The sequence below is a fragment of the Astatotilapia calliptera genome, chromosome 10, assembly GCF_900246225.1.
Source record: "Astatotilapia calliptera chromosome 10, fAstCal1.2, whole genome shotgun sequence".
In the NCBI taxonomy this organism is placed as follows: Eukaryota; Metazoa; Chordata; class Actinopteri; order Cichliformes; family Cichlidae; genus Astatotilapia; species Astatotilapia calliptera.
The window spans coordinates 19,334,590-19,361,383 of NC_039311.1; the positions used below are offsets into that span (position 1 = coordinate 19,334,590).

The 26,794-nt window shown below is 41.0% G+C and overlaps 1 protein-coding gene across 3 annotated transcripts; it reads left to right on the forward strand.

The window, feature by feature from the left end:
- Nucleotides 1-25,952, forward strand: crebrf (creb3 regulatory factor). 3 transcript variants are annotated; one of them, XM_026181832.1, is made up of 10 exons: nucleotides 1-192; nucleotides 6,903-7,107; nucleotides 11,230-11,355; nucleotides 13,981-14,156; nucleotides 16,313-17,469; nucleotides 17,936-18,133; nucleotides 19,589-19,778; nucleotides 20,001-20,074; nucleotides 20,389-20,508; nucleotides 23,501-25,952. In XM_026181832.1, exons 3-10 carry the CDS (start codon nucleotides 11,245-11,247, stop codon nucleotides 23,617-23,619), a joined length of 2,145 nt encoding a protein of 714 aa, XP_026037617.1. In that variant the 5' UTR covers nucleotides 1-192; nucleotides 6,903-7,107; nucleotides 11,230-11,244; the 3' UTR covers nucleotides 23,620-25,952. The 3 variants fall into 3 exon arrangements, with proteins under 3 accessions (XP_026037617.1, XP_026037615.1, XP_026037616.1); XM_026181830.1 differs by having other exon boundaries at nucleotides 6,903-7,100; XM_026181831.1 differs by lacking the exon at nucleotides 1-192 and adding an exon at nucleotides 238-546 and having other exon boundaries at nucleotides 6,903-7,100.
- The last annotated feature ends 842 nt before the right edge of the window (nucleotides 25,953-26,794 follow it).

The window sequence follows — 26,794 nt, forward strand, 5'->3', positions numbered from 1 at the left end:
GCCCTGCGGCGCACCACGTGGTAAGGCAGTCACGCGCTTTCCAGGAACCCGTCAGGAAGAAGAAAAACAAAACAAACCCGAGAGAGCTGTAACAGCGTGCGGACTCCATTGAAAAGGGAACGTTATTATCTCTAACACGGGACACACACGAGGTCCAACACCGAGAGAAACGTGTGTGGGGGCGTCCTCAAAGTGAGTACGACCGTTTTTCATCCGTTTCGGGGAAAGTTGGGCTTGGCAGCGGATGGGTGTTTTCATCGCCGCGGCGGATTAGCTTTGAAGCTAACTGTCGGTCGGTTGTTGTTGTGTATCGGGCTTCAGCTGGGATGAGGAAGGGGGCGGACGGAGGCCATACTGACTGAGGCTGCAGCTGAAAAGGAAGCGAGACTGTCCAGTTCCGCGTTAAAAACACAACCAGAAGGAATAAAACACGAGCTGTTTGGTTGTTGTTGTTTTTTCTTCTTTTCTGTTTTTTGGACCGCAGTTTGTTGAGCTCCTGTAGGAAGTGGAGAAATGTGGCTAGCTAATGCTTTACGACGAGCTCAGGTAAATTTCGATCACCGAGCCTAAAAACCTGTCCACAAAAGACAGACTGTTTAGCTGATGTAGTCCTCTAAGGTGTAGTGGGTCAGTTCCCAGAAGTGACTGATTCTGGATCAGCGTGGTCAAAAGTGTACTTATGTAAGAAGATTGGCTTGAACTCTACTTTAAAACTACCTACAGTCATCCTGCACGGCTTGGAATGCACTTAAAACTACACAGCATGCCTTTATATGTGTGGCAGAGCAATTGTAGACTGTTTGGAGGTGTATTTGTGGTAGGAAAAGCCTCGGTAGTCGCGTGAAACCCCTTCTACTGTGACTTTTTGCAGGCAGCCCGAAGTCTCATTAAGGTACACGCCCCCCAATGCACAACACATCGAGAGCAGCTGGAAAAAAACTCGACACAGCCAGAAATTTCCATGTGGTTGAAGGCAAACAGCAGACTTATATTTTCACCGAGGAAATGGCCTTAGTGACGATTTATTAGTGTTATTATATTACTTTGGGTTTTCACCTTTATAGTTTATCGTCTGGATTGGGCACTTAAACGTTTGATTCAGTGTTTCTTCTTCGATATAAATGACTAAACGTGCCCCAGATTGAGTCGTACTGCAGTGCTGCGTTGAGGTTTTGTGGTAGGTGGTGGATTTTACTTTAAATATCTGTGAAACACGGTTATCTAGGCCACGGGCATGTAGGCCTCCAAGTTGTTTATCTTCTGCCTCAACCTAGGCTGAATCCAGGCTGTTTGTGATGAAGCAGCTCGTTTGATTGACGGCTGCGACGGCTATTCCAGGACACGTAGAGGCGGGACATATTCTCAGCTCGGCCAATGGAGGATTGGGATTACGTGGGTGTTGGCACAGAATGGTTAGTTTGAGGCTTTGTTTTGCTTTGCTGAGGATCTGTGATGAGTGCAGTGACTGGTGAGATACTGGTGACATTTATGGGTTTACTGGTGTTTTGTAATAGGCCATTTGTAATGTACACCACTCCGGTATACTCCGATTATTGTTTTGATGCGCACGCTTTTGCAAAACAAATGCATCCACCACGAAGTGGTGCAAATATGTGCATGGAAGACATTTAGTAAGAAGCAGATAGTATTTGCGTCTTTGTGGAGGGTTGATGTTACAAAGCTCACCCTGCATTCATCACCTTTTATCTGTGCTTGATTTTAGTTATGAGTGCTCCTTTTAACAGGATAAAAACATCTGTGTTGTACCATACAGTTATCAGGCCATCATATGCCTCAAATGCAGGGTAGTTTAAAAAAAATGCCTTCAAGCATGAAATACTGATTTTATTTGCTTTTATCAAAGATAATTTGAAACCATATGTTATTGAAAGCAGTGCTTTCAATAACATAGGAGAAAAGGATCCTGGATAGCAAAGTAATTTTACCATTGAAGGAATGCTGGGATCAGAGCGCGCCAAACCTAATTACCCAAAAGCCTGTCCTGCAGTGCTGATAGTGAACTTGAGATTGATTTGAAAATATTTTAGACTCGACTGGTTTATTGGGGATCACCAGATTTAACTGTTTTGTTTGTTTGTTTTTTAAATTGTTTGTTTTTTTGAATTTTAACTTTGTTTGTTGCAATCTTGTGACTGCTTTAAGACCTTTAAACAGCTCTTCTTTCTGTATAGTTTCCAAATGATTCACGTTTATCTACGCCTTTCAAAGCAGGCCTGTCGTGGCAGGAGAAGAGGAGGTAGCTGAGTCGCATGAATTTTTGCCACAGTGGTATGCATTACGTTTGTCTGTGACAATCCAATTAATTCAGTTAAGTTTCACGTCTCATTTTTTTCTTCCGATCACGTGCCCGCCCAGCACAATGACTCTCTGTCCTTCTCAAAGGCAGCCAGCCGCCCTGCAGTTTTGGAACTGCTGTGTTACCTGTAATCTTCTTGCAGGTATGACGTTGTGGACTAAAATCAAACATCTGAAGTGAAGTAGGCGTCAGCCATCAGTGCTTATATATAGTGAAATGATTGATGTTTGTCAGATGCTGAATGCAAAGATTACTGAGCTGCAGGGTTAGTGAAAACACTGTCATAAGATTCAAGATTCAAAGTGTTTATTGTCATGTGTCACAAGAGAAAAGGCATTTCTTTGTGCAATGAAATTCTTTCTTTGCTGTCCACCCACAGATGCCAATTAATATATACAATAGAAATAGAACATATAAATACAAATAGTACAAATAAATAGCTGAAGACAGAAAAGGAGACAAAATATGGAGATTTGAAACAGACGTGTGCAAAGGAGCTATAGCTTAATATGCTGGCTTAATATATAAACATATTCAATTTAAAAAAAAGTCTCTGAATCTTCCCATGTGAAGTTGCTGCGTTAGCTCTTTCTCCGCATAAAGACAACATTTTTTTGCAGCTTTGAAAACCTTTAGGATTTGTATCTGGTTTTTCTGTGCTGCATAGGCAGAGACCATCCTCACTAACTTCGTGTGCAAACCCTGTCATTTTGTTCTATAAGCAGGCTTGAAATATGATAGAAACCTCTCAGTTCAGAAAAGCGAAACAAGAGTTAAGATCTGTTCACTGCGGAGGATGCTGTGGTAAAAGCTGCTCAGTGAACTGAAATCAGTCTCAAGATTTAAAAATCAAATCCTTGCTCATGCTGAAGTTTAAAATAACAGTTTTTCATGGAGTTTGTAAAAAAACGGAACATTGTTTTTCTTAAAAATGCATGAAACTGATTTCCAGATATATAAGAGCAGAGAGAAAGAAATAGATAAACGTCTGTTGGTACATCCTTAATAAACACAGCTGCTTTTCTAATGTTGATATATGTTTTAACATGGAAAATCTCAAGGTGTAAGATAGTTACCTAAATGTGAAAAGCAACTTAAAGTTATTAATATTTTTCTCTGTCAGAAGACAAACACTGTGATCATTCATCACTAGATGATTCCTCTGAATGGCCGACACATAATCAATAATTGCCAGCTCTAGTGCCAGCTCTGTGCCTGTACCACTTAGTCGTAAACTTATGTATAAATAAATAATCTCCAGCCTTTAAGCACAGTTGCCTGTCAGTGAGCGCTCATACCTAGTTTTCTTATACGACTTATGGATTGGTGACCTTTTCTGATATTTGCAGACTTCCTCACATGTCCGTGCTCAGAAACAGACTGCTGTCTCATGCTTGTTATCACTGTAGGGATCATGGGCTGACTGCTATCAGTAGGTAACTCATTCCAAATAAGACATTGCTGACTGGCCTACTTGGACCACGTCCAGTGTTGTGGAGAACGAGAGCTGTTTGCATGATAGCGCAGCTCATGATTTGAACTCAACACTCAACTCCCCCCTTTTTTTCTTTTTTTAACCCTCAGTGCACTGAACTAATAGGGAAGAGAGGAAACAAACACCACTGGGTTTTAAAAAAATGATTTTTTAAATGCTTTTTTCCACATATAAATGTCTGAAGCTTCAAAGTTAATGGTCGCCTTTGAACGCTACTTTCCCACAAATCTATAGATTTAGTCTCAGCACAGTGACACATGTTGCACTCTCACACTTATAGTCACGCTTTCTGTTTTGCTTTTAATTTTAGTAAATGGTTTTTGGTATTGAAAATGCAGCAGTTTTGCTATCGGCTCATTATTTGCTATCGTTTTAATCATTCAGTGCAGTGATGAGAAACGAGGAGCAGGTGTTGTTGTTACTTTTTAAAATTTCCTTTATTTAACCACAAGTGTAATTATTGAAAATCGCCAAGGCCAAGATGGGTAGCAGGTCAATCAGCAGTGGCTACATACATACTCTAATAATGCACACATGAATACACAGCAAAGCACACAAAATAAATATACACACATAGGTGAGACACATACATTATAAACATTAAAAATAATGCAGCTTAAAACTTGAGAACATGTTTTAAATGTGGGGGAAACCTTTGAGAGAGGTTTAAAAAAATGATATCAGGGATCTTAAATATTACCCATAAATAACAGCTGGCATTAAGCAGATACACCAGCGTTATGATCAGTTTATGACTGCAAGGCTTACCTTGTTATGTTTGCTTCAGTCATGTGGCCTAGGTGGGTCTGTATGCTGCTTAAATGGGATGAGACATCTCAACATGTGTTATTGTTAAAAGGATATGCTGGCTTGGGCTACTCAGTGCACCACAGGTGTATAAATGGTGCAGGCCAGTGTCTCCATCTGATGGGATACATTTTTAAAATACTCAAATGCAAGGCCCTCTTTCTGAACTATGGCCAAAGTCTTCTTCTGAAGCCTGAAAACAGAGCTGTGCCCAGATCAGGTGCAGAGTCAGATCGTCTGAATTACAACGTGCTAAAAGGTTGTTTTGGTATTTTGTTGACTTCACAAGCTTTAATAAATACTAACAGATCAGCTGTAAAATGTTGCATTCAGTGGTATTTTTCTACTGGTTGACATTTATATCAATCACCCAGTGTTTGTTCATTGTACACAGAAACAAAGACAACTATTTTAAGCATTTTGTAGACAAGAAACCATAGATTTGCAGTGAAATAGCGCTATGACCAAAAAAGCCAAAATTAGTTGCCAAGAGTTGTTATAGAGAACAACAATTCATATTGTAAAAATGGTGTAAAGCGTGTGAGCAGAATGATGCAGCCAGAGTGCATCCTAGCAGCATAATCAGAAGTCATTTACATTACTGATGGTGAGTGCTGTGTTTTATTACTTGGTCTGGATGGGTAAAAGCTGACCCTGAGTTCAGACTCAACCGAGATGTAAACATTATGCTGCAAAAGAATCTGACCTGTTGAGCGACTTTTTCTATCTTCATAGCAAGCCTTATAAAAGAAAGAAATAAAATCTTTAATGTTCCCAAAAGCAGCCTTGGAGAAAAAACAGAAATGATTGAGCTCGTACAAGAATGCTGATATAAGCGGAGGTTGCTGTGGCCTTAAATAAAGCTCAGTCCTAATGTACAACACCTAATGGAGGCGCTTTTATCTCTGAAGTCCAACCAAACAGAGAGAGGAATTCTTCTTCTGGGTTCTTGCAGCCTGCCACGGTCGGTCATAAATATCTGGCTCTGCATCACAGCCTGTGTCACCCACTGGGTAGTGAGTTGGATTAAACTGTGCTGCTGGAAAAGATTCAGTGCTACTTCGACTGGATAACGGTGGCTCATTTTCCACATGTTTTTGAGGACCTCTGGTTGTGGACACGGGCTTTCTGTTTCCCCTCTGTGATAGCAGCGAGTTTGGATTGATGCTGTTGTTATTGTTCAGGCCATATATGTCATCACTCTGCTTTTTTTTTCTAAACATGAAACCAGACACAGCTGCCCAGGAAGGAAGTGCACATCATGATATGGTAATAAGAGAATTTGTATTTCAGAGGAGGAGGAGCTTCCAAATGGGTGACCAAGGTGGTTAGTGTGTATGTGTGTGTGCAGAGACTTGTTTACTCACATGTGCATTGATGTTGGTGAAGGTGTTGCTTTTACAAATGCATTTGTCCCAGAGGTGTGCACGGCTGTGTATTTTTTTTTTTTTTTTTTTTTTTTTTGCCCACTTCCTGTCTCTATGCAAAAGTGTGTATACATAGCTCAGGGGTGAGAAGTTCATTTGCAAGAGGAAGTGATGTTGTTATCTTGCTCAGAGAGGAGTGTGATTCGTGTGTGATATTGTGTTGACAGATTGCTGCTGGGGTCGTGTCTCCACGCAGACTCTCGTGTGTTTGCTATGCAAAAGCAGCAAAAGGACCAAAGATCAATCTAAATGTTGCCATCATTTGGTGATGCAAGAAAGTGAGCGAATGACAAACAAGCAAAGAATGAACCAAGCTTGATGATGGTGACGGAGGTAATTAAAAAGGTTGCAGCTAAGCTTGATGCGCGGTTGACTCAGAACAGATCAGATTAACTGTGAGCGATTGCTTGGCAGCATTTGAGTTTGACAAAGAGGCTGCTTACCGAATGTTTGATGAGGACAGGGATCAGAAGGTGGCACAAATTTGGTAGAGCGTTGCTGTCTACTTTTCGGTGCTCCGTTTATAGTCTCGAGTCATAGAGACTAATGATCTTTACCCACAATTTTTAGTATTTCATGTGTGTTTTTCTTGCTTGCATCAATTTTACATCATGCATCATTTATGTCACAAAGTTATTTCAGTCTGCTGAATATTTTGGCTGTTGTTTGATGAAACAGAACCGAATTGTTTCTGTATACTTTATTTTGTCGTTTGCTTTAACATTACACAGTTTACCATCCTGCGGTTTCGTTTGAGAACAACAACCAAACACAGCAGCTGTGGTTAAAGTCTACTTCTTTGTTTTCAACTCTTTTGATTTTAATACTTGCTCTCTGTGTGTTCTTCTAACCACAGACCTGAAGCTTACCAAGAACCGCACCAGACCACAACAGACCAGACCTGACCAGGTTGAGCCCAATTATTCACAGTCTCCCTCTCCCCCCCCCCCTTAATTTATTGTGCTGATCGGACAACCTCACACCACTGGGACTGGACAGGAGACCCAGAGGTTCCCACCACTGGAGCTCTAAGCTGTGCCTGGCAATGCCTCAGGTAAGAGGTACGATAGGAGGAGGGGAAATTGTGCTGTCGCTGTTGTTGATTTGTTTTTTTCCATTAACCCATAAACCCACGAACAAAAAGTGACTTGATTTTTTTTTTATTTTTAAATGGTCTGAATGAACTCTCCACAAAAATCTGAGACAAAACTTCCTGTGAGCAAGTATGCAAAACACCTGTGGACAGACAGAATCGTAGATGTGAAACACGGTTCAGGGGCTTGAAAGAGGAGAGTGACTGACCCCAGTGCTGTATGATGTCTGTAGACCCTGCATCCAAACAGCTGCTGAAGCCAGATGGGCTGACTGTGAGCGACTTTCTCAGTCCTTCTAAAAAAATAAGTGCAGAGTGCCAACTCTGAGCAGGCTTTAACATTTTTGTAATTCTCTGCGGTGCCGAATTAATAGCAACGTAGCAAAGTCAGCTCCCGGAAATGATGGTGTCAGCCTTGACAGTGTTTTTTTTTTTTTTTCTTTTTTTTTCTGCTGTTCTTTTCTCCTGTTTTATTATTCATATTAGATACCACAGGGACTGTTTGTTTCTTAGGGTTTTGTGGTATCTTGCAAAATGTGCAAGTATGTTGTGATTGCAGCGCGTCTGTAGCTGCAATCTTATCAAATAATTCCCTCAGCTGTTAGAGTGAAGAACAGGAGATGCTGGTGGTTTGTTGGGCTGAGACACGTGTTTAACTTCAGCGCTAGAACAAAAATAACAACAGCAGCTCTGGAGTAATATCTGTAGATGTTAACTTTATTGCAGATATATTAGTAATGGGTTTTATTTTAAATTGCAGGAGTGTTTTTACAGTATTTTCTATTGCTGATGGAAGTTTTTTTTTTTTCCTTGATGATGATGATGATGGAAAAAATCAGACAGCTATCCATTATTTTGACATATTAGATCACTGATATACTGAATGTAACATGATTTTTTTCTCATAACCTTTAACTACAATATATTATTCTCTGTCAAAGTCATGGAGCATGTCTGGGAGCATTACAGGGTAGCAGGTGCTGTTGCTTCCTGATGCACCTGTCAGTAGCCATGTTTGTGGGTTATACTGATTATTAATCAGATCGGTGTGCACGCAGACACTTCCTCTGATGTTCCAATGGTGGTAAAATTATTCTCACTTTTCATGTCTGTTATGTCGTGTTTCGGTGTCCAGTGTGGCAGTAGAGGGGGAGCAGAATAAAATCACATATGAAAAGTTGTCTGTATGAGGGAGCGGATGGAAAAAAGCCTCCCATTCATGTATTTGATTATGCTTCAGTGCCCAGCTTAAGTTTGCTCAGTTCATAGTTGCGTGTTTGGGCACAATAGCTGCAGTGTTTTTGGTTGTTTTTTTGTTTTTTTTGTGTGTGCTCTAAATGCAGAAAATTTATTTATTTATTTATTTATTTGCTGTTGACATGAGACATGACTGCACAGTCAGTGCTTTATCTTTTCTTTTCTCTCTCATAAATGCACACTGCTTTCTGTTTTAGTTTTTAGTATTATTGTTTATTGAAATACATCTAATGATTATAGGAAGATTGAATGACAGATAATTGTATTGTGACTGATTATATTATGTAGGAATGATGAGATGCAGAGTCGGTCAGACTATTTAAGAAGTTGAGAAACAGCATGAACTCAATATAAAAGATGGACGTAGCCTTAGGATGTCTCCCGTTGGTTAGGCAAGACTCATCTCATTCAAGATCCCAAAAAGCTGATATTATGTAAAATATACAGAAAGAGTATTCAAGGATTTGGCAGTCATGTAAAACTTTAGGATTAACAGTAAATGGTATGAACGCAATTTTATGCTATTAATTGTGAGGGGCAGCACATGGGGGCAACAATAGACTCACGATTGGGTATTTGGAAAAAAAGAAAAGAAAAAGCTTTTTTTTTTTTAAATTAAGGATAAGGAGGTGATCACCACTCTGTGAAAGACTGCGTGGGCAAATTGAGCATTTATTAGTGTCACATTGCAAAGACCTGGATAATGTAATCATGTACAGTACAAAATATCCCTAAAAGATTCAACAGATGATGTTGAAATCAAGGCAATATTGACTGGTGATGAGGGCAGGGATAGCTCAGTAGGTAGAGTGGTGGCCCCATGATCGGAAGGTCGGGGGTTCGATTCCCCTGAACAGCTACCCTGAGGTACCCCTGAGCAAGGTACCGTCCCTACACACTGCTCCCCGGGCGCCTGCTTAGTGGGCTGCCCACTGCTTCACTGAGTGAATGAGTTAAATGCAGAGAGGGATTTTCCCCACGGGGACCAATAAAGTACACTTTCTTCTTCTTCTTCAGGCCTTCGGACAAACAAACAAACAAACAAAACGGCAGACATGACTTTTTTAGTGCAAATCACAGCGTGAGCTAGGGAGCACTTCTGAAACCCACTGTCTGTGAACACTGCATCGATGTTTTGCACAGGTCAAATGCATTTGTGATGTGATGCATCTGGGAGGTGCATTGGTAACTTGCACTTCTGTGAAACCCTTTCAAATAAGACAATGTCAAACCGCATTCTGCACATATTCCAAGAGCACAGCTCCGTAGCAAAACAGTCCCGCTGGTAAACTGGTCTGTGTGCAGCAAATGATAGCTTCATCTATCTTTAGAAATTGAAGTCAGCTAAACTGTGAACTTACATAATTCAAATAACTGCACTCAAGTCGGATTTGTGTGTCCACTCAGCTGTTGTACAAACCTTGATCATAATGACACAAAAATACACACAGAAAACACCTGTAGCTTCCTCCGTCTAGCTTATAATAATTCCTGGCAGAATTGAAAGTATGGCACACAAAATGTAAAAATAATGGTAATAACTTTAGTTTTATAGCACTTCTATAGCACAGTTACAAAGTGCTTCACACTTTAGATAAAACCACACACTAAAGTCAAGTATACATGTTCAAACATATTGTCTTACATTCTTTCCTGCATGCACATGTTGAAAGAACAAGAAATATATGGGCGAAGGTCCTTTAAAAATGAGTTTTCATCAGTCGGTTAAAACAACCCACAGTCACAGAGCCGACAGGCTGAAGAAGGCTGTTCCACAGTTTAGGAGCTTTAACCTCAAAAGTGCAGTCACCTCTAAATTTTAACATAGGAGGATGAAATAGTTAAGAGACACTGATGAGATTATCGGAGAGGAATAAGGTCTCAGCAGCAGCTCTGCTGTATACACAGGGTCAAGGCTCACTAGAGCCGGTGAGAACAGCAAACTCCTGGCACATCGTTTTCAGACCCCACGCGGTCTTTCGCTACTCACATTAAACATGATATATAGGTCACTTAGATAACTTAAAAATGTTCTTGTTTGGCTTTTTTTCTGTGTTTTATTTGTTCCTCAGTAAATCGGTTTGGCTGAGATTAAAGTTATAGTTTTTACACAGCTGAATAAACATCAAACAGAAAACTGATTAAACAGAAGTGTGAAATGGTAGAGAATTTACTCCAATGTCCTGTTATATTTTAGATAGCAAGGAGCAACGGCCGAGTTTATTAAACTCCACCGAGACAATCTGCAAATTTCATTAAAAGTTTAATAAACTATCATCTTGTCTTTATTTTTGGTTGACACATACCTAAAACACTTCAGGCTGTAAGTTAATGATAGCTATATAAGAGCAGATGCATGCTGGTGCAATAAGCTGTACGTTTTACGTTCAATGGATGCATGCTTTGATTAGTCGACTAATCGACAAAAATAATCGGTGACTGTTCAACTACCAAAATAATTGTTTGTGGCAGCCCAACTGCACAGCAATTGTAGGAGATACATTTGAAAAGAGTAACATAAAGAAAGAAGAACTGGACCAAGGATTGAGCCCTGAGGGACACCACATGTGAGGGGCACTGATGAGGACATGTAGTTATTAATATGACATCTGAAGTGTCTTTCAGATAGTAATGATTTAAAAAAACAACAACACACATCTGATAATATGACAACAAACATTACAGAACAATATTCTTTTAAACAATAATCTTTTAAAAACTGAGCAACATTAAAAGGAAGACAAAGGTTGAACTGAGTTTATCAGATTTTACTTGTGTTGCTGTGCATTGTTGTTTAATCAAGTGTTCCCCCCCCCCCCCGTGTTTGTTGCAGCCCAGCGTCAGTGGGATGGAGCCTCCCTTTGGGGATGCCTTTCAGAACTACTCGATTGCTGACCAGGCTCTGACCAGCACTGAGCTGCTCGCCACCAGCTCTGACCCAGATTTCATGTACGAACTGGTGAGTAGACACACACAAAGACGTAAGACCTTGGTAACCATGCTTTGAATCCGGCTTCTTTTCGCATCAGTCACAGCTGCTCATGCTGAGCTGACACTGAGTTGCATCCAAATGAAGGATCCGAGTTTAAAGGTCAACAGCAGCAACTCAATACCGTCCCCCATCACAGTCACAACAGCTTTCTCAAATAAGAAGAAGTTATTTTACGGCAGTGAATGTGTGTATATACAGTTATATTGATTCTTGTTAAGTGCTACAGTTGCTCTAAAAGACTTATATATATTTGTCAAAAAAAATCAATATAAACACTGAAAGTCACCAAGATTATTCTAAACATACATACTCAAGTAGCTGAGCTGTAAACTAAGAAGGTTTTGATTGTGCTAAGCCACATTTATAGATTCGCCAGTGGAGACCCAGTCTCTGCCGGTGGGGCTTGATCAGACACAGCTGCTCAAGGGTCAGCTTGGCCCAAGCACCCCCACAAATATCAAAGATCAATATAAGGTTACACAGCACACTGTTTAAGGGGCCACAGAGCAGGAAAGCTGCAGGAAATCCAGTATCGTTCTTCTGATTAAAGGAAACCATATTATAAATGTTCCAATTCTTCTTTTTCTAACCTAACATTGACTTCAAGAAACCTTAGAAACCAAAGTTATTTCATCAGTTTAATTTCTCAATTCAGCATCTTTGCTTCGCTGGTCTTCTCCTGTAAACATTTCAAATTGTGCAACTTGTTTGACAATTTGTTAAATCTGTGTGCGATGTCTAAATAGAAATCACTGGAACAGTCAAGCCAAACTGAATCAGGGCCTGTCATGTAGGGACTTTGCTGATCTGAAGTTGGTGGGTATAAATCGATTAATTTATTTTTCAGCCCGAGTTGTCTTTGACAAGAGTGCAGTGGCACAACAGTGTTACTGTGGTGAACTAATATGTCCCTAGGCTTTTAACATAACACATATAAACAAGCCAAAGTCATTTCCTGTGATGATTTTCACACAAATTATCAGCCTCGCAGTTGGTTAGTTACGGCTAGTTATTAATTGCAAACAGAAAAACAGGCAGGATATCATTTGGGATGAAACAGAAGGCACTTTGGTTTTCTGGGATGCTTCCGTAGAATGAAGCTATCATTTATGTGATAGATAATACCTGTCAAACCATCTGCTGCAATGGCAAAAGGACTTCTTCGCCAAGATTCACAATTGAAAATATTGAGGTCGGACGTGATTCCTCACCATTTACAGGGATTATTTCATTAATGGTGAGAAATCCTGAGGTTTATAGAAACGTTTAATGAATGCTGCCGTGGACTTGGCTTAACTTCCAGACTGGCGTTTATCAAAGCAGAGACTCGTGTCTAATTGTTTAGAAACTGTCTGACATTTGCCAGGCTCACAGGCAGGTGATATGAAGCACCGCTCATGTTGTCAGCTGCAGGTGTCTGCCTTAATTTACTGTCCTCTGTAGACTAAACAATAGTGATTGACTGCCTCACTCTCAATTTCTTTCACCCTAGTAACCCATTAATGAGATGATGGTGTGCAGGATGACCTTCCATCTCCTTTAGTTAGTTTGTTTATCATTTGGTGTGACACCCATTTATTATTAAAGCAGCACTAGTTAGTCAGGGTGCAGAGTTTTCTAAGCTATTCAGCACAGTGGGGTGTTTTTTCTTCTTTTCTTTAACAAGAGTATTGGAAATCCTGTCTGGGGCTGCGTCAGCATCTTCTGCCCTTTTATGCAATCCCAGACTGATTTCACAATGTTGACATCAGAGCTCTGTGGGGGTTGTACCATCTGTTGCAGGGCTCCCTGATCTTGGTCCTTTCATGCAGGTTCTTTATGGCTTTTGCTGTTTGGGACCGCTGTGTAGTGAATTTCCAGACAGTCAAACACCTGGTTGCTGGCATTATGTGGTGGCTTGTTATCATAAATGTCTTTTATGAAAGTTAACTAAATCATTCAATAATGAAATCTAAGCTAAGTAGAATTTCATACAACATCACCTACCCTACCACCTGCCTTGATCAGCTCTCTGTCTCTTTAAACACTTTGGAGGACTTTAAAGGTCTTTTTTTTAAACTCAACAAAGCATTTAATTGTTACAAAATCTCACACAAGGTCTAATCATCAGATAAAATGAAACGGTGGCACTTCATGTCCAATAGGTCAGCATGACTTCAATGTGAAATCTTCACTAGTCGGTGCCCTTGACTCAGTAACAGAAGAGGAGATTGTGGGAATATTTCACATTCAGTTAGATAGTGAAATGATGACACTGCATGGCTGAAGTTTAGGAGGAAGGTGGTTGGTGGTTTGATCTCTGGCTGCTCCAGTCTGCATGCCAAAGTATCCTTAGGCAAGATACTGAACCTCAATTTGTTCTCCGATGCTTTCATTGGAGTGTAAATGCATGACTGTTGGAAAAGCATTTAGGTAGAAAAAGGTGCTCATATGAATAAGGCATGTTGTATGAAGCACTTTGATTAGAGTAGGACCAGTCCATTTACCATGATCCTTTGTGTCTGGGACAAGGACACGCACTCTAACTTTACAGATCATCCTATCCTATAACAGCTGCATGGAGGTAATTCTTTAATTTGCTGCTCTCTTCAGGACAGAGACATGAGCCACCAGCAGAGCCCCTGTGGGGACAGCATTGTGGGGGTCGGGGATGGAGGCAAGGAGGTTGAGGGTTGCGTGGACCAGCTAATGGGTCTGGGTGAATGTGAGACAGTCTGCAGCAGCTCGGCGTTCGAACAGTGGGACTCCTACTGGGAAGACCTCACCAGGTACTTATGATTTATTCATGTGTTGCAGCTTTTTTTTTTTTTTTTTTTTTAGGCCATGTTAAACAACAACAACAAGTAACTGACACACAAAACTTTGACCTCTTAAACTCTGTGAAGCTGGTTTGGTTTGTAAATGAATAACTAGCAGATACTTTATATAGTGCTTTTCAAAGAGTCACAAAGTGCTTTACAAAATCCAATACAGAGCATACAAAGCCAGGCTTAAAAGCAGCAGAAAAATGGAGCAAATCACTGACTCTAAGAAAGAAGCGAAAACGAGAAGCCTTTAGCAACAGTTGAAAATGCATAGGTCACATATTACATGTGTCAACTTGAATATTGAAATCATACAGAAACACATCCAGTGTTTGATCAACAAAGTCCCGTAAAGTTGACTTGGTGGGTTTTTGTGTGTGTGATAGTTTCTTATAAATTATGTAATTTTAAATTTTTCTGTCTTTGCTTTGAATCACGTGGGTTAGCTGACGGAGCAGAAAGTGTTGAACTATTATGAGATGCATTAACATGTTGTTGATCTGGTTTATTTTTCATGTCATTTGCTGCTATTAAGATAGGTAGGCTTCCTGTATTTTTTTAAACTAACATTTAAAATCTGAAACTCACAGTTATGCTGTATTTTTAAACTATTATTTAGATATTTCACCATCATCTTACTGTGGTCACGCCAGGTTTGTAGTATGAGGAGGCTGTAGTGGGCCCCTGCTTTTTATAAGCTTGCGATTGATGATACGACTGATTTTAAGTTAAATCTGGTTTTAGTTAAATCTGTTGTTACGTCTTTCAATGAGCCTCATGAGAAAGGTCAGAAGGCTTTGAAGGTTTGTACAGAAGTAGAACAGTAATTGTGAAGGCCTGTCCTTTTGGTCTCAAATAGACGCAGCAGATGAGAATTTGAAGCAGATAGTCGGTTAGCCGGGAGGCAGGAAGTGGTTTAAGAGGCCTGTAAACAACAAAGTAGCTGGCTGCCGCAGTCTCCTGGGGTCTCAGGTGATGCTCCGTCTGTCCTGCAGCTACCCTGATGTTTTGCTGCCAGAGTAGCTTGTGTACTCCCCTCCCCAATGTTGAGTGCAAACTGAGGGCAGACTACTGTCTCTGAAAAACAAAGTCCATTAAAACCGGGGTGGAATAGTGCTGGTTGTTGCAGGGTTTGAAAAATCTGCTGCATACAGACTTAGGTTTGGGTTGTGCCGAAGTGGAACAGAGGAAACTGCTGTATCTTTTTTTCCTAATGTGCAAACCATACTTTCCAGCTTTGACTAAGAATGTGTGTTTCGGCAACTTCAGATTAATTTTGTTATATTGTTGTGCTCTGGTGCACCAAAATAACGTTTGGTGCTTGCTGGTCTTACCAAACTATAGTTTTCTTCACCGCACTGAAAGTGCTGAGAGAGCCTCAGAGCTTCCTGTTTATATCTTGTGGCATGAAGAGGCTTCACTGTTATCACTGGTTTCTCACTGAAGTTACAAACTTTAAACTAAGTTAAAAGTAAAGTTGAAAAAGAAAGTTGAACAGTTACAGATTTTCTCTGAAATGTTCCAGCTTGGAAAAATGCATTTGTCTCAAGCTCTGCAAAGATAAAAGTGAAAGTGGAAGAGTCACGCTGTGCTGTGCTGTTTAACTGCTATATGACTGGACCATTGCCATCATGTGACAGGCTGCCATTGCAGTTCTAAGTAGAGACAAGTGCACTTCCACATTTAGCATCCCCTCTGTGGGGAAAACAGGTTTTCACTGCAAGTTGCAGTAAATGAATATTTCCATTACTGGTTTTGCTGAACATTTCCAATATTTCCCTTCAGTCAGTTACTCATCTTCAAGTTTCATATATAACAGCAGAGCATGAATGTTTAGCATGCTGAAATAGTGTTTTAGTAGTTTTTCATGAATAATAACTTGTAAATTCTAGTTTTTCTCTGATGATCATGTTGGTCGGCTGATTATTGTATTTGCAGGGTCATTTGCATGATAAAAATGTGCATCAACAAGCTAGTATTCTAAAGATTTAACAAGCTTAGGTTATTCAAATGTAGACAAAAATAGGAAACAGCTGCAATGCAAAGATGTAATGAAGATACTATGACAAGAAGGCGAAGGTTTCCACTGTTGCTAGTCTGTGTCTCTCTGTATTTCACAGATACACACGGCTGGCCAGCTGTGATATCTGGGGCACCAAAGAGGTGGACTTCCTGGGATTGGATGACTTCTCCAGTCCTTACCAGGACGAGGAGGTGATTGGTCGAACTCCGACGCTGGCTCAGCTCAACAGTGAGGACTCACAGCCTGTGGGTGAGACGCTCTACCCTCCCGCTGACCTGAGCTTGCCCCAGACTCAGTCATCCCAGCTTCCCTGTCACAGTAAGACTCTCCTGGTCCCCGGCCAAGGATCAGGCCCTGGCTCTGTTCAACCTTCACCAAGCTCCACATCCTCTTCCCGTCTTTCGCGCAGCCTTCTCCCGGACTTTCCTGAAGGCTCCCAAAGAGCAACCAGACCTGTTCCTTCCAGCACTGAGACTATGGCTAAGACTCAGAGCCACCTCAGTCTCACCCAGGACCATGGTCATGCTCAAATAAAGCCCATGGTGCGTGGAACCAAAATGGGAGCCCCAACTTCCTACAGCTCTGACTTTGTACGCAAGGCTAAAGTCCGTGTCAGTGCTGTACATAAGACCCAAGCGGACATGCCTCCCCAGACGGATTTTGAGAGGTCAGATCCCATTCTACCTCTCTCCCAGCCTCGAGTTGAGAAAGCCTCTACTTCAGCAAGTGCCGCCTTAGTGGGACTACCTGGTGCTGCCGCCGCCAGCTGTTCGGGTGGCCTGGCGAGCTTTGAAAGGAGAGTAGAGGGGACAGCGAGGAGAGAGATGCCTGTAGGCAGGTCTGCCACTGTGCCTCAGCTGGTTGAGGCGAGCCAGGCTCTGGAGACCAGCACCTCTGGGCTGGTGATCAGCGATGGTGTTTGCAGCGGGGCTGGCAGTCTTTTGGTTGTTGAGGGTACGGAGAAGACCAAGGAAGAGGAGCACAACTACTCTCTCTTCATGACCCGCAGCAGACTGGGCAGCAGAGGCCACCCGCAGACAGAGGAAGAGGATGAGGAGGATGAGGAGGATGAGGAAGAGGCAGAGGCAGAGGAAGAGGAAGGAGATGGGTTGGAGCTAGAAGACGAAGACCACGATGAGGGTTTTGGCAGTGAGCATGAGCTGTCTGAGAATGAAGAGGAGGAAGAAGAGGAGGAGGACGAAGACTACGAAGCAGACAAGGACGATGACATGAGTGACGCCTTCTCTGAGCCAGGTAGCTACTCTCTATTTAAAATAGTTAAAGTGATTTTTATTACCTTTATTTTACCAGGTTGTCTGATTGAGATTACAATTTCTTTTAAAAGAGAGACCTGATCAAGATAGGAGCTGTACAACCCAAAACATTGAAAAAACTCTACACGTACAACATAAAATATAAATCCAAACAATTACCCATAACAAAAAGCATTAAAAAATTAAGTGGCTAAGAGTGAGGTCAAGTAATTTGGACATGTGAAAAGGCATGTGTGGTCCCATTTTCAGTAACTATAATCTCATTGAACGTATAAAAAAAATATGATACATTGCTACATTACAAGCAGATGATTACAGTATTGTGTTACTTGGTATTTGGTGTCACCACAATACTGAATACACAATACATCCTTTTCTTTGTCTCTGTCTCTGTTGCATTAATTTCCTCCCCTTCCTTCTGTGTCTCTCTCTTCTGCCTCCGTCAGGCTGTGACATGGAGCTGATGGAGGACATTAAAGGGCTCACAGCAGGAGTCTCCAGCCGAAAGAGAGGAAAGCGCCGCTACTTCTGGGAGTACAGCGAGCAGCTCACCCCCTCCAAACAGGAACGCATGCTCAAGCCGTCCGAGTGGGACAGACACACGCTGCCTAGCAACCTGTACCAGAAGAACGGGCCTCTCCACGGTACTCACACATGCACAACTATATGCGCATGCAGGCATTATTAAAGTCTCGCTTTGAGCTTCAGTTTTATATGGAATTAAATAATCTTTTGCATTTAAGTGTTTCCGACATTTTATTTTACATGCCCAATATCGGCATAAAAATGATCGTATACGGCTTTTAGTGGATAATGCAGAGTGATCAGAGACAGGCTGGTTGGATCGGTTGGATTTTCCACAGCAGCAGCTGTGCACAGCATGTTGCAGTCATGCTACAGTTTGAGTAATCACACTGGAGTTATTAAATAAATTAAAGATGTATATTTTATTTCACACATTAAAGGACTCCTCTGTTTGCAGCAATGCAGCAAACTATTTGTCTTGTATCCATATTCTTATTTATTCAGTGTTGTAAAGGGAGTTCTTTAAGTTGAATAAAATGACTCATGTTGGATTTTGATCATCATAGTTTCAGGCTTTTAAAAGTTAAGGTCATTGTCAAAAAGTTGCTGTTTGATGATTAATAATTAGGTTATTAATGCATCCCCACACCTGTCAGACCCACTGCAGCTTACCAGCTGTTGGTGCGTAGAAAATCTTTATTTAAAACTAGGGCTGTGCTATATGACCAAAATCTCATATCCCGACATCTATCGTCCCGATTACGATATAAATCACAAAAATTTAACATTTTCTGTAAATTATGTGAATCTCAGGCAGCTCCACTTGCGTGAAGTGTTTCCAGCAGGGCGTCGTGTACCTGTAGTCGAATGTTTTAACCGATGCATGAAACGATACATTTTTAGACATAAGTTGTAACAGCCGCCGTTTTCTTTGTGAGTATTTATTACACAGGGTGCTGCAGGGAAAAGCCTGTTCTAACGTTTGACTCTTAAGGTTTATTTTTTAGCACCTGGCGGCTCTTTTTTACTTCTCATCCGTAAACACTCTGCATACTCTTTCGCGTGATTCAGTTTATTTTGAAAAGTCTCAACAGGATCTCGAGCTTTATTGTGAAAGGTTTATGTAGAAAATAAACAAGCGGACACGCAATGGTTTTACCGTCGTTGTTGCTAACGACAACGCATAAAAGCAGGCGCTTGTCCGTCCGTAGTGTGGTTATATAAAATATAAGAGAAAGAGAGAACTTTAAGAAATTAATATAGCCACTACAGTGACCATCAAAACGATGAAAAAATATTGCCGTAAACAGTTTATTTTGCGACACCACGAAACAAACGATAGCGTAAAATGAAACGATAGACGTTTTTATATCGTCACCCGATATATATTGTTATATCGAACAGCCCTATTTAAAACCAGATCAAGCAATTTAAAAAAACAGAGGTACACTTGCAGTTGGCTGGTTAATTTGAAGTACCATGTGCACAACTAGTGTTTGTTCATGTTTTCGAGAACTGAAACATATAAAATGCGATTGATGTCTAACTCCTTTGTTTTGATGATCTTTACAAAGGAAAATACATGCTGAAGAAGTCTCGCCGCACAGATGTGGAAGACCTGACTCCCAATCCACGCAAGCTGCTGCAGATCGGCACAGAGCTTCGTAAACTGAACAAGGTGATCAGCGACTTGACTCCTGTGAGCGAGCTACCACTGACTGCACGGCCACGCTCTCGCAAGGAGAAAAACAAGCTGGCCTCCAGGTAAACCACGCATTCATGTGTTCGCTGTGTACACATGACAGCTGGAGAACAGCCATATGTAAAGTCCTGATGACTGCAACAGTATTATTTTCAAAAGGCTTTACCCTCTCGAGCCTGATTGTAATAAAGATGCTGATTTGAAAATAACCTTTGTTTCTCAGTGAGATCCTCTTTCCTCCTATTGATTAGAAACTCTTCTTTCTTTCTGTCTGTGTGTTTCAGAGCTTGCCGTTTAAAAAAGAAAGCCCAATATGAAGCAAATAAAGTGAAGCTCTGGGGACTCAGCACAGAGTACGGTACGTTGGCTCTGACGCTACGTGATCTAAATCTTTACTAGAAACAACATCTGCATGTATTTTTTCTTGCACTGTTGGCAGTTCAACGGAAACTTAATAGACAATGATGACAGTGACTGTTATGACATTTTACTTTTTTCTTTTTTTTCTTTTCTTTGTCAGATTAGAAATAAGATCATGATTGATAAGAATAACTAAATAACTGCTCATACTTGTCACCAATTTTAAAAAGAATTGTTACAGTGTCTAACCAGAAGACAAAAGCACAGAATTTTTTGTGAATAATCTGTGGTCAAACTGGTGTTTTCCTGCAGACCGGCTGTTGTTTGTGATCAACGCCATCAAAGAGGAGATAGTGGAGCGAGTGGAGGACTCTTCTCCGCGTCCAACCAACATGTCTGACACTCTGGAGAGACTCATAAAGGAGACACTTGGTGAGAATCGAAAAGAAACACAAGTTAAGCCCGTATTATGCTTTCTGGGGTTTTATCACTTTATTTTAGTGTTGAAGCTTTTTCTTTATACATGCAGATGTTCTGCATATTCACAAAGCCCAAAATCCATGTCAACAGGAGTTTTTATCTTCAGTGTGCCTCAATTGCTTGAAACAACTCGTGAGTCGTGAGGGAAAAGATCCCTGGCTGAAAGTAACATTTAGACAGCATCTGAACACATACAGTGTCTCACAAAAGTGTGAGTACACCCCTCACATTTGTGTAAATATTTTATTGTTTCTTTTCATGGGACATCATTGAAGATATGACGCTTTGATACAATGTAAAGTAGTCAGTGTACAGCTTGTGTAACAGTGTAAATTAGCTGTCACCTCTAAATAACTCAGCATACAGCAATTTATGTCTAAACCGCTGGCAACAACACTGAGTACACCCCTAAGTGAAAATGTCCAAACTGTTCCCAAAATGCCAATGTTTTGTGTGGACAGCATTATTTTCCAACACTGCCTTATTTTCCATCACTATAGAGCTTCACAGGGTGCCACTGGGATCCTCTTCCACTCCTCCATAATGACATCATGGAGACACATTTTGCTCCTCCACCTTCCATTTGAGGATGCCCCACAGATGCTCAATAGGGTTTAAGTCTGATGACATGCTTGGCCAGTCAAGTACCTTTACCCTCAGTTTATTTATCAAGGCACTGATCTTTTTGGAGGTGTGTTTGGGGTTGTTATCTTGTTGGAATACTTTCCTGTGGCCCAGTTTCTGAAGGGAGGGGATCATGCTCTTCTTGAGTATGTCACAGTACATGCTGGAATTCATGGTTCCCTCAATTAATTGTAGTTTCCCTGTGCCAGCAGCACTCATGCAGCCCCCAATAGCGACGTCCCACCACCATGCACCATCATGCACCATCATGCAAGGCAAGACAAGACACACTTGTCTTTGTACTCCTCACCTGGCTTCCGCCACACACCACTGACATCATCTGAAACAAATAAGTTTATCTTGGTCTCATCAGACCACAGGTAATCCCCCCTTAGTCTGCTTGTCTTCAGCAAACTGTTTGGAGACTTTCTTGTGCATTATCTTTAGAAGAGGCTTCCTTCTGGAATGATAGCCATTTGATGCACCTCCAACCTCTGCAGCAATGCTGGCAACATCTATTTTCAAATGACAGCCTCTGGATATGACACGAGCACGTGCACTCAAGTTCTTTGGTCAACCATGGCGAGGTTTGTTCTGAGTGGAACCTCTCCTGTGAAACTGCTGCATGGTCTTGGCCACCGTGCTGCAGCTCAGTTTCAGGGTGTTGGCAATATTCTTATAGCTAGGCCGTCTTTATATAGAGTAACAATTCTTTTTTTCAGATCCTCAGAGAATTCTTTGTCGTGATGTGCCATGTTAAACCTCCAGTGACCAGTACGAGAGAGTGCGAGAGCAATTCAACACACCTGTTCCCCATTTGAACCTGAGACCTTGTAAAAGTAACGTCTCACGTGACACCAGGAAGGGAAATGGCAAATTGGACACAATTTGGACATTTTCACTTAGGGGTGTACTCACTTTTGTTGCCAGCGGTTTAGGCAATAATGGCTGTGTGTGAGTTATTTAGAGGTGACAGCAAATTTACACTTTTGTTCAAGCCGCACACTGACTAGTATCTTCAATGTTGTCCCATTAAAAGATTTGACAAAATATTTACAAAAATGTGAGGGGTGTACTCATGTTTGTGAGATACTGTCCAAATGCAAGCACTGCACTAAGCTACATCTTTGCTATCATAATGACCGCACAGCTGAAACGGTCACCAGACATCATCAACAACACAAATATAAAATCTTTTTGTTTTTTGAGTCGGGGACAGTGCAGGAGCAGGACGGCCGCCATCTTGAGCGGCCGAATATTTCTATTCAGGACTCTTTGTCTCTGGTTACAGTTAGTAACCGACACTCTCTCTTGCCTCTTTTGCTGGGCTAGCTGACCAATCTGATCAGGCTGGGTTTTATTAGCATGTGGAGACTTAACTCTTTACCCCATAAAGACAACATATCATTGCCTCCTCTTAATAACATGTTTTACACCTCAGTATGTATTAATAAACACGTGGTTTGATGACAATTAGAATAGTTTCTGGGGTTTTACAAGAGTAGCTGCCGAGGCAGAGTCATTTTGTTCTGTAAGGAGGCCTGAAATATAACAGAAACCTTTCAAGTGAGAAAAGAGAAACAAGGGTTATTGCTTGTAAGCTCTCAAGGCGTAAAGAGTTAAAGATACATTTTTAACTTTTAGTACAGCTACAGCGATTTTCAAGGTTAGAAAAACGAATGTTCTTTGAATATTAAACCATGTAAAACCTAAAATGCAGGACCCCAAATGAAATCGTGGACCTCTAAGTTAGCATAATATGGTCTTTTTACAGTTGACTGGCCACCAATCAATGAGATACTGTAGTTTACGGTGACTGTGAACGATGACTAAGAATAACTTAAAAAACATTTTAAAGACCATCAGAATTAAATTCATTGCAAAACTATCAAATATATTTGATAATGAATAATTGAAATAATCAATGATGTATCAAAGTGATAACCACAATAAATAGGCAGATGCATTGATTATATTTATCACCATATTCAGTCAGCTATAACCTTCACAATTAGATAAGCTGAGTACAAGCATACAGCAAAATTGGAAGCACCGCTGAGCTTGGTGTATACAGGCAAACATCAACAGTCCTCCAATTAAATAAAAGAGTAATAAAGATGCTTTCTACGCAATGAAAAATAAAATCAATAAATAATAATAAATTAATAATCCTAATGATAGCAGCTTTAATGGCTCAGGTAGGCAGTGAAATTGATCGATACAGTAGACGTATTTTAGTTCAGTTGAAAGTAAAAGTTAACTTTACTTTTAGTATTTAGTATAAACATGTTCTAATGTATCTTTGTATCTGTGTGTGCAGTGCCATCACCTGTTGCTGGGCAGACTTCAGACTTCGTCAACAAGATCTTGGAGAACACAGGACGCGGCGATCCCACTGGCGGACTGGTCGGCCTGCGAGTCCCCACCTCCAAAATCTAGACAGGCCGCCTTCCACTGAGAGCAGTGGACTCAGTATTACGATCGTGCTGTCCTGTTGTAACTATGCTCCCCTCTGCATGCCCCTACAACCCAGACTTTCATGCACATTGTTAGTCACACAAACACACATACCACTTCCTGTGTGTAGGTATGTGTGCTTGTTTTTGCCATGTCATCTGTATGGCATACACCCTAGCTTTCTGGCTCTGCGCACTGCGTGCAGAATCAGCGCATCACAGTTCTCCCAACTCATTGTGAACGTTCGTTGGGGGGGAAAAGCGCCTCTAAAAGCAAGTGATGGTTAGGTGTATAGCTAATAGCACGTCCTAAATCCACTGGTGATGATTAGATGTGTTTAACATAGCATTGTGTAGGGTTGTTTCTGTTGGAGGCTGAGACAAACAGCCGCATGAGCGTAACCACTGGAATACTTTCACACGTTTGTTTGAGGTTGTAGTGACAAAGGACGAATTTACATGAAAAAAGTTCCAGTTATCATTTCTCAGAAGACTTTCACCTCACAGGGCAACAAAAGTGGACTTGAGGTTGTCAAATGAACCCAATCGAGTAAAGCACCTTGATGAAAATGGCCTTGTAAGCTGCAGTGGAAAAAGCGGCTTGTTCCGAGGCGTTACGGGGTGGCAAGAAATATTTTGTATTGAAGGCCTAAATATGTTCATGCCATCCCTGCGAAACAATAAAGCTGAGAGTTATCATTAGAGCTTTTATTAAGCGAGAGGCGTCCTGCTGGTTTGAAGCTCGTGTCAGGCAGGAGGAAGCTTAACGGCTCATAGTTGACCATGTGAAGAGGAAGCGCATGTAGCATGGTGCTTTTTGGCCTTTGTGCTGGTTATAACTGGACTGCGTGGAACAGACCAGTGTGGGATCAGACAGAAAGTGAGGAAGATGATGATGGTGGTGCTGTTGGCGGCGATAGAGATGACATAAACAGTGATCCATCTCCTCCAGGAAACTGTAAATAACTGTGTCTCCCAGCGAACGGCACCGGCTTCCCTTTTTTGTACAGTAGAGATGACCAGGCAGTTTGGTGTGTTCATACTAGTGTTTGATCAGAGTTCTATTCATTGTGCCTTGTGTATGTATGTGTATGTGTGTGTGTGTGTGTGTGTGTGTGTGTGTGTGCGCGCGTCTCTGTAAGAGTGAGTGAGTGTGAGCGGGGCTGAACGAGGAGAGGTGATCGGCCAGAACTCCCAGCCTAGGAAAGGACTACTTATAGCGAGTGCGATGAGGGACACGCTGGTGGAGTTTGTTGTGTCTTTCAGCTGTTTCGAAGATATTCTGAATGTACATAAACAAATGGAAGCTCTTGTCGCGTGATGCCACAGAGTCTGTGTATATAGGAGGGCTCTGCAATAGATTACTTTTGGTTTTTGGTACTTTCGTCTTTGGGGATTTTGGGGGGGGGTTTAAGGATGACAGATATTTTTCTTTTAGAGTTACAAAAAAATATTTGCACACTATCTTTTGATTATGTTTTGTACCAAAGACACATGCAACGAAATGGCGACCAGCCAGTTAAAGTAAGGTTTTGCACAGCTTACCTGACGCCGTATTGAATGTAAGATTTGTGGGAGGGTCAGGGACTTCATAGAACTGTGAAATTAGCTTGGGTCCAATTCTGTACAGAAAAGGAACATTCATTTGCTTCTTCTTCTTCTTATTATTATTTTTTGAATCTAAAATTGAACCCCTCTGTTGGCTTCTCCAGTAGATTTATTGCTTAAGGAAGCCCTTCATTCCTGAACTGATTCCTCCCTCCACCTGCTCATTGTGTTAATGGCGCTAGCTAGGATGAATACCAAGAGTGCTACTAGATAAGCTATGTTACAATTTTCTTTTCTTCTTCTTCTTTTTTTTTGCTTGTTAAAATTTCTCAAACAGTAACCAAAATCTTGTGTTCCTGTATCACTTGTTTGATTTCTGTATGTAGATGAGGTCTATAGACAAATATATTAACTGAATATTGTACATAGAAACATTAATGATATATCTTTGAATGGTGAAACGCCACTTTTCATGACAATTGATTCATTTTTAAGCATGACACATTTCTAAAGCCTATCCTTGCTTTGAGAAAGTTAGAGTACAACAAAAAACCCAACAGAAAAACCAAAAAAACATGCTCTTGTTATATTTTTGTATTTTAGCTGCCTGCTAGATTTCCCGTTGGTTTGGGAGTGTTTGTTGGTCACAGGTGGAGGTGTTTGGCTGATGGTTTGATCTATAAGCTCCACCCTTTCTGTTATTCTTAGCTGGCTGATTTGAAATACAGAGAATCAAGACAGGATTTATATAAAACACAATGCCGCGAAGTGCTGGTCTACTTTGAGGGGTCTGTGAGGGGGAACGTTGAAGTGCCGCTGTCGGCGGTTCTAGCGTGAGAGCAGATAAGGAGCGAGATACAGTGTTGTGTCAGATGGTGTAAGAAAGCCAGAGCCATCTGAGTGTGGCTGATCTGGATTCAGCGCTGTCGTTTAGATTTTCATGCATACAGCAGCGTGCAAAAGTCTCGGCGCAGATGATCTAACTGATCTAAACAAACAAAAAAAAGACGAGCAATGTAAAGAACTCTAATCATGCAAATTAATAATCTACATATAATACTCGGAATCAGTGTAACAACAATTTAAAAAAAAATCTGGTTGACACTCATTTTTACTCCAAGCGGCATCATTACTGCCACCCACTAAGCTGAAGTAGATTTATGTGGTCGCCTTTTTTTGCTGAGGAAATTCAGCCCTAATAAGAAAGAAAATACACTTATCAGGCTACAGCTTCACCTTTTGGTGTCATTTTGATATAAGAGGAAAATAAAAAGATAATCATTCCATCTTTAACTTTATGCCTTTTCATATTAGTCCGCTATACAGAGTAAAACTTGCCCAGACTTTTGCATGCTGTTGTATTCTGTCTTGAAGCATGAAGCTGGTTGAATTGTGTATTTTCCTGAGATGGTCATCGCTGCCTCTGACCTTGCTTTGCTGAATTGAATCTCCATTAGTCATATCCTTCCTGACTGGTCACAGACATAAAGAATAACTTTGGTTACCAGTTACGGTAAAGTCCTTTAAGGAGATGCTACCTATTCTGGGAATGTTTCACAATTCAAGCAGAATTGATTTATTTGGAGGTCATATTAAAACGAGAAAAATGT

Excerpts from the sequence above, each read along its gene's own strand:
- crebrf (XM_026181830.1), top strand. Across the intron at positions 11,356-13,980 it reads CAGATTTCATGTACGAACTG|GACAGAGACATGAGCCACCA; the intron begins GTGAGTAGACAC and ends TGCTCTCTTCAG. Across the intron at positions 19,779-20,000 it reads AAAAACAAGCTGGCCTCCAG|AGCTTGCCGTTTAAAAAAGA; the intron begins GTAAACCACGCA and ends TGTGTGTTTCAG.